Source organism: Mixophyes fleayi, chromosome 9 (assembly GCF_038048845.1).
Source record: "Mixophyes fleayi isolate aMixFle1 chromosome 9, aMixFle1.hap1, whole genome shotgun sequence".
NCBI lineage: Eukaryota > Metazoa > Chordata > Amphibia > Anura > Limnodynastidae > Mixophyes > Mixophyes fleayi.
The window spans coordinates 64,028,350-64,040,864 of record NC_134410.1 but is presented as its reverse complement, the minus strand read 5'-3'; the positions used below and the strand labels follow the sequence as shown (position 1 = coordinate 64,040,864).

Sequence of the window (12,515 nt, the reverse complement as noted above, 5' to 3'; positions counted from 1 at the left end):
GCTTTAGCTACCCTCTGCTCTTCGCATTTCTAATGCTTGTCACGGTTCCACAGGAAGAGTCAAGCTAAAGAAGCGAATCCTAGGGTTCGTACAGTTTGGCACTACTTCTGGCAGGGCGCGGAGTCTAACGAGGAGACGGTGTTCACCAGGAACCGCCGCAAAGCAGTATGGTCTTAGCTGCGTCTGACTCGCAGGTCGCGGCCCCCACCAGGAGTACTGAACGGAAGCCTTGGGAAGGCTTAGAGCAACTGTAGGGGGTCAGCTCTTCAGACAACGGAGGAGTAGTAGAAGCTGCAGGTAGAGCAACAGCTCTGCAGGTACCGGAGAAATAGATGCAGTGGATGGAGCGTCAGCTCTTTAGGCAATAGATACCACGGATGAAGCATCAGCTCTTGAGGCAATAGATAACACAGATGAAGCATCAGCTCTTGAGGCAATAGATACCACGGATGAAGCGTCAGCTCTTGAGGCAATAGATAACACGGATGAAGCGTCAGCTCTTTAGGCAATAGATACCACGTATGAAGCGTCAGCTCTTGAGGCAATAGATAACACAGATGAAGCGTCAGCTCTTTAGGCAATAGATACCATGGATGAAGCGTCAGCTCAGCTCTTGAGGCAATAAGGTAACAGATGCCACAGGACACACAGGGAAGCCACTTCTAATCATCAGGGAATGACTCAAAGAACAGACACCTTAGGTAAGGAGGAAGTGCCTTTTAAACTGAGCGCCATTAGGAGGAGGAAGGGTTTTAAAGAAGCCGTGCGCAGACCTGATTTTCAAGATGGCGGCGCCCAGGACGGAGCGGAGCGCCAGGGACAGGTAAGTCTGTCGGGTGTCAGGTGAGCTGCCCAATCACCCGGCGTGTGACAATGCTTTCCACATTTCTCTATTAAGACCGCTCATCATCAATCGCTTCTCATCTCATGTGACTCCGTCTCGCCCTCTTGAGCTTCAGCAATCTGATGAATTTGAGCTCAAACAGATTCCGGACTCCAAGAAGTGTAAGGTCAATATCAAATACCTCGTGGACTGGAAGGGCTTTGGTCCTGAGGAGCATTCTTGGGTGCGTTCCCCTGACGTCAAAGCACCATTATTATTGAAGAAATATCATTCTAAGTTTCCCAAGAAACCTGGTCCTAGGTGTTCGGTGACCACCTTTACAGGGGGAGGTACTGTCACATGCCTCTCACCCACGGCTGCCACCCGGTAACCTGATTATCATTCATTCCTCATTCCCTGCTTCTTCCCTGGCTGTCAGGCCAGCAATCAGCTCTGCACATGCACAGGTAATCATCTCACCTGTGTTCACCTGTCCCGCTCATCCATTGGTCACCTCTCAGTGCTAGTTCTTCTCGTCAAACTCCTGGCCTGGAAGCAGCTCATGCACTCTGCTGCTGCAATCACCTATTACCTGCGCCACTCGTTAATGGTAACTACTGCAGATCATCGCTACCATCTCTCCAAGTGTATTGTTGCAACTCACCTATTACCTGCTCCACTCGTTAGTGGTAACTACTGCAGATCATCGCTACCGTCTCTCCAAGTGTGCTGCTGCAAATCACCTATTACCTGCTCCACTTGTTAGTGATCACTTCTGCAGATAATCGCTATCATCTCTCCAAGTGTGCTGCTGCAAATCACCTACTATCTCTGTGGACTATCACTGAGCATCACTCAGTACTCCTACTCATTTGTGGCTATCTAGTGCCTACATCCTTCTTTGTACTTGGTTCTCTATCACCGCTCCCTGGGAACTCCCCTAGAGGGCCGCGACCTGCATGGTGAAAGCTGCCAAGCCCAAATTCCTTTGCGGGAACCTCTGGTGAAAACATTCCACTGTTAGATTCCGTGACTCTGGGTGAAGTACCATCAATCCCAGGCAGAACAGAAGGATCCCACTCATCCTAGTGAATCCTGACATCATGTCTTAATTTAGTTTGGGGACATCTACTATGGTGGAATGGGTGAACTCTTTAGGAAACTTCCCTCCCTGCAAGATATTGTTATACACGAAGACCTTATAATAGGACATCATGAACCTGTCGGGCCGGGGGTTTTAGAGCTTTTTTGTGATTTAAGAGCTTGTTTGACATCCTCCTCTGTAATGTTGAGTTTGAGAGAGGAGATGTGTGGGGGGGGGACAATTTAGGTAAGGAGCATTTATCTAGATATGCATGTATCACCAAGACATCTATTTCAGGGAAAGATTGTATCTTGCGTAAGTTATATAGTTTCTCGTAATAGGATTTAAAAGTGCGGGTTATGACCCTGGGATCAAAGAACAGGGCCCCCGTCTTATCCCTGAGCGAGGTGATGCCTGTCTATTAGCCAGTGGTGTGTCTGCCTTACTACCCTTCTCACAGAAGGTTTATTTTAGCAATTGTAGATGGCATTCTGTACGTTCCACTGGATAATCTGCAGTCCCCCCTATCTATTTTAGTGGAAATTGGACTGTTTGTGAAGAGCTTCTAGGTCTCGGAGTTGGACATACAAATTATTAAATGCCTCAGAGCATTCCTTTTTCCTACGAGAAGCTAATTTAATGATGTCTCCGCGTATCACTGCCTGATGGGCCTCCCAGATTGTGGGCATGGGGACCTCAAAGTACGAATTTAGGTCAAAATAGGTGGTTAATGGCAGCCGAGATGCTCTCCTTGAAGAGGGGCAGTATCACATACCGGATCCACCAATTGCTCGCTCAGGCTCCGGTTCTCTTACCTGTGGCTCCCTCCTCTGCTCCTCCTCGGCGTGGGAACACTGTAGCTGCCTCTGGATGGCGCCATGTTTAAAATCAGGTCTGCACATGTGCAGACCCATATTTTAAAGAGTTCCATTGCTGCCTGTATGACACTGCCCTCTGATAGCCAGACTACTTAAAGCACCTGGTTCATTCATCCTGTGGCAGTTCTTTGAGTCTCTCTACCTATGAGGTTGTGTTTACTACTGGATCCTTTACTAACGCTGTTGTTCCAGTCATCCTGCTGCTCAACTTCCCTGGACATGGTGTGTATCCTCGTGTATTCTAGAATTAGGGATAAGTTCCCCACCGGAAACTCTCCAGGGGTGTTCACGAAAATTGCGACAACAGGGAACTGTGGGACAAGGGAAGGAGGGATTGAGCCAGTGAATTAAGTCCTTGCCTTCATTGAGGGTCCAAATAGACAACTGCTGCCCCTCCACCTCATCAATGGGGCAGGATAAACCCCAGCGGTATTTGTGTCCATTATCTCGAAGGCTGCGAGTCACGTCTCTGAGGTCTCTCCGTTTAATGATCGTAGAGGGGGCAAGGTCCTGGAACACTTGTATGTGGCTGCCTTCATATAACACGAACGGAACATTTCTGACTCCAGATGAGTTAGCGTCCTTAGTTTTAAAGGAAAGTAGACATAGAATAGGGGTGTCAGAGTCCTTTGGATGGTGCTTCAAAACCCTATGCACCAGCTCTATTTGTATGGGATGGTTGGACAAAGTACAAAGTTGGATTCAATAAGAAGAATTTGCTAATGTATTGTTCCAGCTCCTTAGGTTCCACTGTTTCAGGGATGTTATGTAGCCGCAGGTTGTTGCAGTGCTCCCAATTTTCCAAGTCCTCCAACTTATCTTTCAGAAAGTTCTCTCTTAGTAAGTAATCTTAGTAAGTGAAGATCACTAGTTTAAGCAACACTAAAATAGCCTCTTTTTATATTGATAAATATATATATATAGTACCAAGAACTACCCACCCTTTAAGGATGGGCCGCTACTTATGGGCCACTGCTGTGTGTTTGCCCTCCGGGCTAAAGTCTTCCAGCCAGCCCCTGGTAGTTGATCACAATGCAGGTAGCGTCAATTATAAAGCAGAGAGACAAAAGACCCATGCTATTTGATATTTTGCAACTAGATGGCATAGGCATGTAGACAGGCAAGTAAAGCACACTGTGGAGGATCTTAACTCTGCAATGGTCGCTTATAGTGAGGCTTTACAATGTGGCATAGTCTGAGTATATGTGGACACTGGGTGGTGTGGCTGCAAAGGGAGCAGCATTCAGGTGTAAAGGGACATAAAGGGGTAGGTGGTAGCTTCTGCCCTTGTGGGCAGCATGGTGGCTTACTGGTTAGCACTTGTGCCTCACAGCACTGGGATCATGAGTTTGATTCCTGACCATGGCCTTATCTGTGTGGAGTTTGTATGTTCTCCCCGTGTTTGCGTGTTTCCTCCGGACACTCCGGTTTCCTCCCACACTCCAAAAACATACCAGTAGGGTAATTGGTTGCTATCAAAATTGACCCTAGTCTCTATTTCTCTGTCTGCGTGTGTGTTAGGGAATTTAGACTGTAAGCTCCAATGGGGCAGGGACTGATGTGAGTTCTCTGTTACAGCGCTGCGGAATTAGTGGCGCTATATAAATATCTGATGATGATGATGATGGTAGGGAGACAGTGGTGGCAGGACCGCCAGCCATGTCCTGGATACACTCCTTGGGGAGTCACAAGTTCAGCATAGAGGGGGTCTGCGATATGTTAGGGACCATCCTGTGCCACTTCCTTTGATGTGCAAGGTGTATAAGCGGGAGATGGGTTTGAAATATAAGGTGGAATGGAGGAGCTCTATAGAACTGCGACCGTCTGTGTCAGCTCTCCGCCTCCCTCAAATGGTTATTTTTTAGATTGAGCATCTGCTGCCGATGTAGGAAGCCAGAGAACTCTCCTAGCTACCGCTATGGTAGACATGGTTCTGGCTGTAATGGTATCCAATGATGCCTCGCAAAGGAAATCAATTTCTCTTTGTATAACTTAAATCCTTTTAAGCAAATATTGTCAACTAACAGTTTCCTTGACATCTGCATGAAGGGTATCACTCAATTGTCTGAGTGCTCTAGCCATAGCTATCTCTGAATTCAAGGTAATTCCAAATGAAGTATGAAGCTTTTTAAACTTTCCATCTTGTTCCCTCCCTCTTTTTGCTCCCTATGAATACACATGGAGTATATCAATATCTAGGAATTATTGAGTAGATGAACTTTTAAGGAATGTTGTGAGAAGATTCTAGTGCTCAAACAGTCATGTTATCCACTTAATTTTAATTTGTGTAAGTGCATTTTCATGAGGGCCTTTTAACAAAAAGTGAGATTCCCTCATAATATTTGCATATTTGAGCTTCATCACGTATATCTGAACTTTTTTGAAGATTTTACGGTGTATCATCTGTGGGACTATAATATGTAAGGTTGTTACTTTCCATTTTTTGTATGTCAGCATTTATTGGAATTGACACATTTCTAAGAATTTCCCTATAGGTAGAATCTCTGTATTGCCATATCTTTGTATATATGTAGATGGGGTACAGGGGGATATAGCAGGGGAAGGGATACATTGGGGGTACAGGCAGAAAAAAGGGGTCCCTGCGCAACTGGGTCAGGACTACAACTTCAGGCATGCTTTGCAAGCTGGTGCTATGGTGTTGAGAGTGCCGGGTCCGGGGGAGAAGGGGAGGCGGGGCAATGTGTACAGGGGCTTATCGGAACACACTGTAAGGCAGGCGGGAGAATCCACTGAAATTGGGACTGTCCCGCTGGAATCAGAACAGTTGGGAGGTATGCAGACATGCCTCTCTCTGCCCACATGCATTACACACACATGCCCCCTCTGCACACATACTTTACATACACATACCCCCTCCTTATTACATTACCCTTCTTCTTACCTTTTTCTTCGCCAGGGACAGTTCCAGTTACACAGGAGCAGTAAGAGTCCCAGCAGCCCGTCTGCACTGTGTACTATGTGACTGCTGCAGCCACATGACCTGGTGATGTCAAAGGGATGTTGCTTAGCAACAGCTACACTGGGGGAAAAAAAAAACCCTCTTCAATATCAGGACAAACTAAGTCGGACGGGACTGTCCAGCTGGAATCGGGACAGTTGGGTGACATGAATCTTAATAGCCACATGCAACCCCCAGCTACCTATATATAAAGGTCACTCCTGCTGCTGGTTTAGATATTGGTCAGAAAGATGTTTCTTCAGCCAGAGACTGAGATCAAGCCCAAGACCAAATTCAGGGAGCTAAGGGACATGCTGACCATAAACAAGCACTCTGAACCGGATTTCTCTAAATCCTTTTTATGCATTAATGGGAGGCATGTGTACTCACAAGAGTACACCCTGGACAGTAAAGAAAAAGGTCTCATAAAAATTCACATCTCAGTGCCTAATTCACTTATCACTTTGAAATTGTTATCCTTTTTCAATAAGTCAGATAAGATTGATAAAACCTTTTTTTCTGGAATCCCCATATTGTGATTGACAAAGGATAAAAATTTTCAAAGTGAAATGTGAATTAAGCACCAAGATGTGAATTTTTTTATGAGACATATCACACTAAAAACGGAGAATCAGGAGTGTCATTTCTGAGCAATTTTACATAACTATGACCCCCTATATCTCAAACTATGAGGCCTAGAGAAGATACATTTTACATGGGTTAGTAGATATGTGGTAGTATCAGGTGTACCAAGTTTTATGAAAATCTGAGTGGGTGGGTGTCATGGCTGGGTGAATGGACATGGAACGACCCTTTTACTTTTAAGACAAAAACTTCTGTTAGACTCATCCATCACGGTACATTTTTCCAGTTCTTTTCTGGCTCATCAAGGTGGCCTTTAGCAAACAGCAATGTTCTTCTTGGAGTGTAGTTGCTTCCTCCCATGTACACAACTCTTATTCAGTGTTTGCCCGATGGTGGACTCATGAACACAAACATTAGCCTGTGCAAGAGAGGCCTGCAGGTCCTTTGATGTTACCTGGGATTCTTTGTGATCTCCCAACACATTATATGCCTTCCTCTTGGAGTGAGTTTTGTAGGACAACCACTCCTGGGAAGTGTTAACAATGGTGCTGAAATTTCTCCATTTGTATATTATCAGCCTGACAGTGGATTGGTGAAGCCCAACATCTCTAGAAATTGTTTTGTAACCTTTTCCAACCAGAGGCGCAGAAATAGATTATTTTCTGATGTCCTCAGCTATCATTTTTGATCTAAGCACAGCCTGCATACCCATTCTTGATACTGAAGGTTTATATATTTTATTTTTTTAAATAAGAGAAAGGCCACTCATTTCCACCTGATTGTCATCCATTGATTGACACTTTTTTATTCCCTTAACTGAATTGAAAATCCTAGAAGGTTCACATAATTTTTTCTGACAAAGAAATTTAAAATGAGATCATTTTGATCAATAAGTTAATGAGAAAGTAAATTATTTTGCATGTTACTTGATTTATTGGGTTCTCAGTCTATTTTTAGGACTTCGATGAAGATCTGAACACACTGAATGTCACATTTGTTCAGAAACTTCTAAATAATTCAAACTTTAACACCGCTATACTTCTCATAAGCTTTTTTGTTTCCTTGGAGAGGAATGTCCTTTTTCCTGCTCCCTCCTTACCCAATTTACAGCTTTACCCCAAACATATTTAAAAGACAACAGTCAGATTCTCTATATAACAGGAGTGTCGTGGTGTATCACTGCCATAAGCTTACTATCATATACATTTTTGCATTCCCAAGCCCAGTTAATGTGGGAGAAAGAACACTACTGTCAAAAAGCGATTTAAAAGGCAAGGGTGGCAAAATGGCTGTCAAAGTGTGACTGTGACACAAACTGGTATATTGTAATGGGGGGGGGGGGATGAGCAAAGGCTAATGTGAAGAGTTCACAAAGTACTGTTACCTGGGAAAGTGGCAGCAATAATGTAAAGGGGCACATGACTATTTTTGCAGTGTGGGTGGTAACGGTGTCTGACAATGGGTTTCTGTAAAATTAGCCCAATAATGGTCCCCGTGTAATAAGCTTACTAATGATTTTGGGCAGTGACTGCACTTTTGCTAGTTGGTAGTAAAAACTGTGATTGCTACAAGACAAAGAAATGTTTTTGTTTTTTTATTCTTGCTCCCTAAATTGGCAAAATTAATTGGCTATTCTCTTTATGTGAAATCCTAATTGAGGCCAAAAATAACTAATGCTACTCAAACTCCTGAAGGGAATATAGTGTTTACTTGGCAAAATGTGCATTTTAAACTGCATCGGCTTATTTGACACCATAAAATCACTGCCTGGTCTGTGTGTAGCCTAGAAGTACAACCATATACAAAATGTTTCCACAAAAGTGATAACCAAAGAGAATTTGTTTACATTACCCCCAGAATACAGTCATCTAATGAGATGCATAATGACAAAACAAGGAACAAAACCATACATTAATTTTTTGTTTCAGGTTTATTACAACAGGAACCTCATCACCATATGAATGGGTTACAGAGGTTGAATATAATTCTTGCATATACAAAGCATATACTTGTTAAAAGTACTGGAGTAGGTCTAAAATAGCTGTATCAGTCCTATTGTTCCCTCCACTCCTTTGGGGTGACTCTGCCAACTGGAGATAAGTTCCAGCAAATTCCTGTCTGCGTTATCACCTAGAAAAGAAATAAATATTAATAAAAATAAATAAAAAATAATAAAATCAGCATTCATTCAGGAGAGAGGTGAATTTACAATGTTACAGGCACAGAATAAACCACTGTCTGGATGTTTATTAGAACTGAAGCCTACAAACACCAATTTTAGGGCTTTACACTGCTCTGCACAGTCTGTAACAAAATAGGAAGGGCTGAGACAATAGTCATACAAATTAAAAAAGGGCATTTACACAAGGTTATGGGCAAGAGGCAACATATAGTGTGGAAAATAAAGGCTTGACATGAATTATGTATGTTATCAGACGATACTAAAGGACAGAAAAATTAGGACATATTTAAATCTCGCATATTAAACTACATAAAACAAACTACTTGTTTTATTACTACATTAACTGTAATTACAGTGGCACCTACCAAGATATTCTGTACATAGATTACATACTGGTGCTTCCTAAGGTTAAATAAGGTCAAGAGCACAAATTTGACTCATAAAGGAAATTTTATTTCAGTACCAAAGCCACATTTTGCACAATACACATGCTCTGATAGGTGCACTTTGATGGCAACCTTTTCTTACTATCAGTGACATTTTAAAAGTAGCAGACAGTTAAGAAAACAGACAAACCCCAAGAACAAAGCACTTTTACATAGAAATGATACTTTTAAACATGCATTTACATTTGCTGATATATTTACAGCTGTACATCTGGTTAGCCATGGGTGTCCTGTTTGTCAATGAGGATGCAGGAACCAATAGGGAACTGCAAGCTCTATGCTTATTGTTTCATATTAGTCTGGAGATTTCAAAGAGGAGAATGACGGAGACACGGGAAAAACAGTTGCATGGAACCAGCCCCCTGGCTCCAAATAGGGAAGTGATGGGTAGGGTGATTCTCCCATCTACTCTGGACTGCAATTTAAAATTGCTTCTGTGAACTAGCTCAGTGGTTCCCAAACTGGGTGCCTAGGCTCCCTGGGGTGCCTCGGCGATCTCACGGGGGTGCCTCAGGCAAGGCCAGTGGTAAGCAAGGCAGAGGACCACTTGGTAATTATTTTGGCTATGGGGGACCTTGAAAAAAATTATGGAGACCATAAGGGTGCCTTGAACTGAAAAAGTTTGGGATCCACTGAACTAGGTCACTTTACCTGTTTCATACACTAACCACAACAGACTAGAAGTAGAAACATATAAGACTAGTTTCAAAAGGTAGAAAGACAAAACTATGAATACTCACATAACCCCAAATAGAGACACAAAACACTGTGCCAGATGCCAAAATTATATTTCCATACTGGTCATGAAAGTCAGGTCCAGATTTGTGATGGGTCTGTCTTGAGACAGATCTCTGCACGCCACGAGCTAAAAGTGAAAGTAAATTATTAAGACAGAATGACACAAAGGTACAGCTACCTTTATAAAGGGCAATGAAATAAAACAATTAAAGAATGAAGAACCCTTATTTAATACCTTAATCTAGTCATACCTACAGTAATGTAGTCAGAAAATGTGGCTGTTGTAGCCCCAACAGGTCAGAAATTGCCACAGTTACAAATCAAAAAATTTCCAGATGTGTTCCTGTAGGTTTAAAAACCTATTTGGAGGAGATATATCAGCAGTATGCACGAGGGACAATCCACTAACCTGTTTGCATTGCATTACTGCAATCCCATAACAATGTGATTTGTCCAATTTGCCCATTGATGAGTATGATTAAAATGCTCAGATATAAGTGATCAGGTTGAATGAACAGACCACCAATTGTGTGGAAAGCTTTACAATCCATATGAAATTAATGGTGCTTTTGAAAAGAGTGTGTCTTGCCCACGCCATGTTGACTACTAGTCATTATTTGATAAATTTATATCCATTGACCTATAGTTTACTTTTTTTTGTCAAACTACAATGGAAGTCAGATTGCTAGGACTTCATACAGGTTAACAAACACAGTTTAAGTTTTCAATGTAATTCCCTTTAGAGTACTCTACTCCTATAGTTTACTTTTATTGATATAACTTGTATATCCTTACATTCTCACCTATGCACTGCTAAAGCATTTTTTTTTTTTTTCTTTACAACCGCTAGCACGGCAATTTAAACCGCTGCATTTAAAATTTTAAATTGCAGGATTCCTTATTTCTAGTATGCGCACAACAGATATTGATAAATATCAGTTGTTGTGCATTTTTACTCACTTCCCTAGTACATGCGTTAACAAGCCTTTATTGTAGACATTCAGTGGTGGATACATTCCAAATAATATTGAGCAGGACAGGCCTGTAAAAACAGGAGATTATAAAATACAAAAGGTGTCCCATATGTTAAATGTGTTAAGGGCATTCTTGACATTCACGTAAGGGACTTATGCTTCAGCCAACTGCTTTAGTAAAAAAAATTAGCATTGCTAATATTATTGATTGAATACAAGTTAAAGCCATTTCGTTGGTAGTATATTAACAGAATAGCTGTAGAATTGCTGCAGATAAAAAACAAACAAACACAACAACCGAAACATAAACGAATTCCAAGAATATATTTCATACTGGCCAAGAGAAAGCTCAGTGAACATAATCTCTGCACCACCCAAATTCATTACATTTCCAGGTATAAAAAAAAAGGAATATATATAATGCATTTTTCAATTACATGTTTTACTTAACTGAGAACCTCAAACATGAAGATTAAAATGTAAAAGGTAAGTTATTACCTTGATAGTAAAGGACTTCGTGTAAAGAAAGAGCATACAAGGCTACCAAGGTGACCGGGCAGCAGACACACTACAGGTCAGCAACACACCCACTATAATATAGTATTACTGCAGGTTCCTCCATAATAGTAGAAAAAACCCCCGAAACGTACATAATAAAACAGACTGTCATTGAAACCAGACAGGGGCAGCATAAGGTAGATTAGTAAAAATTAAAGTTAAACACTCTGTAATGCACAAGATGCAGTTTTAGTAATAATGGCATTCGTTGGCGTAGGTATTACCACACGACATCTTCCACCCTGCACTTACTATGCCACATTAATCAACCAACCTACAAGAGACCCAGTTATATGCACACTGCAGCCACAACATTTACCTTCCACCACAGCCCTGCATAGAGCTAAGCAGGAAGAGAAGTATGAGTGTGATCTCTCTCAGAGAGCCCCCCGCACACATCTGCAAGGTTCTCATAAATGCACCATCTAGAGACATTCTTACAGAGGACATCCATGCACTGCTCTCAGAGTCTGACAGGACATATGCAGCATCTTACCGGCAAAGGACAGCGCGGACCTCGCCAGGGGAAACATCACTCTTCCTTCCTATCTTACCCTTGAAACAAATGCAGAAAAACAAAATGGCTAAGTAGGATATCCTGTCACCACCACGCCCCATACGTCAATATCCTGACATCTACTAGGCGACAATACACGTCCCGCTGCAAGGAATGCCGGGACTTGTAGTTGTTTATCAAACGCTTTGTCTTATATTAGGGCAGAAAAGACTTCTAAGCCTTAGTAGATACGGTATAAACGTTATACACGGAGTCACTACAGATTGTATGGTTATGAAGGAGCGGAGACATAAATGAAAAGAATAATAATTACTAATATGAAAGCACAGGAATGATCGAATATCGGCTGTGCAGTGTTTGCCGCAAAAGGAATAACAGTAGTGTAAGTGTGTCAGTGGGAGTTAGGAAACAATCCTGCCTTCCTAGGACAACACTACATCACAGTTATACAGGTTATATACAGTTCTAAGCACCACAACAAAACGATGTCAGGATGGCCGAGTGGTCTAAGGCGCCAGACTCAAGGAAAACTTCCTTCTCTAAACGAGGTTTCTGGTCTCCAACTGGAGGCGTGGGTTCGAATCCCACTTCTGACATTAGTGTTTTCTTCCTATTGAAATTCATTCCTTATATTTTTTTCTCACATTAAATTTTATACTAATTTTATCAATGCTGTGCGGACTCTGCCAGACGCCTGACAGTACCACATACCAAGATTAAGCTTGTGCTCTAACCAAAATACATTACAGGTAAAACTATTCTGAATAGTAA

The 12,515-nt window shown here is 42.1% G+C and overlaps 1 protein-coding gene and 1 non-coding gene across 2 annotated transcripts; one reads left to right on the top strand and one right to left on the bottom strand.

The window, feature by feature from the left end:
- Positions 1–8,240: 8,240 nt before the first annotated feature.
- Positions 8,241–11,849, bottom strand: COX7B (cytochrome c oxidase subunit 7B). The gene is made up of 3 exons (XM_075184436.1): positions 11,724–11,849; positions 9,698–9,822; positions 8,241–8,459 (listed from the first exon to the last, which is right to left on the bottom strand). The coding sequence occupies exons 1-3, from the start codon at positions 11,758–11,760 to the stop codon at positions 8,382–8,384; spliced, it is 240 nt and encodes a 79-aa protein (XP_075040537.1). The 5' UTR covers positions 11,761–11,849; the 3' UTR covers positions 8,241–8,381.
- A 382-nt stretch (positions 11,850–12,231) lies between these two features.
- TRNAL-CAA (transfer RNA leucine (anticodon CAA)) lies at positions 12,232–12,340 on the top strand. Its single transcript has 2 exons — positions 12,232–12,269; positions 12,295–12,340. It is a non-coding gene; the product is annotated as a tRNA-Leu (tRNA).
- Positions 12,341–12,515: the final 175 nt, after the last annotated feature.

Bases quoted from the DNA above. Each gene is read 5' to 3' on its own strand.
- COX7B (XM_075184436.1), bottom strand. From the start codon at position 11,760: ATGTTTCCCCTGGCGAGGTCCGCGCTGTCCTTTGCCG. The intron at 9,823-11,723 runs GTAAGATGCTGC...TTTCACTTTTAG, and splicing joins GTCCGCGCTGTCCTTTGCCG to CTCGTGGCGTGCAGAGATCT. The intron at 8,460-9,697 runs GTGAGTATTCAT...TTTCTTTTCTAG, and splicing joins GTGTCTCTATTTGGGGTTAT to GTGATAACGCAGACAGGAAT.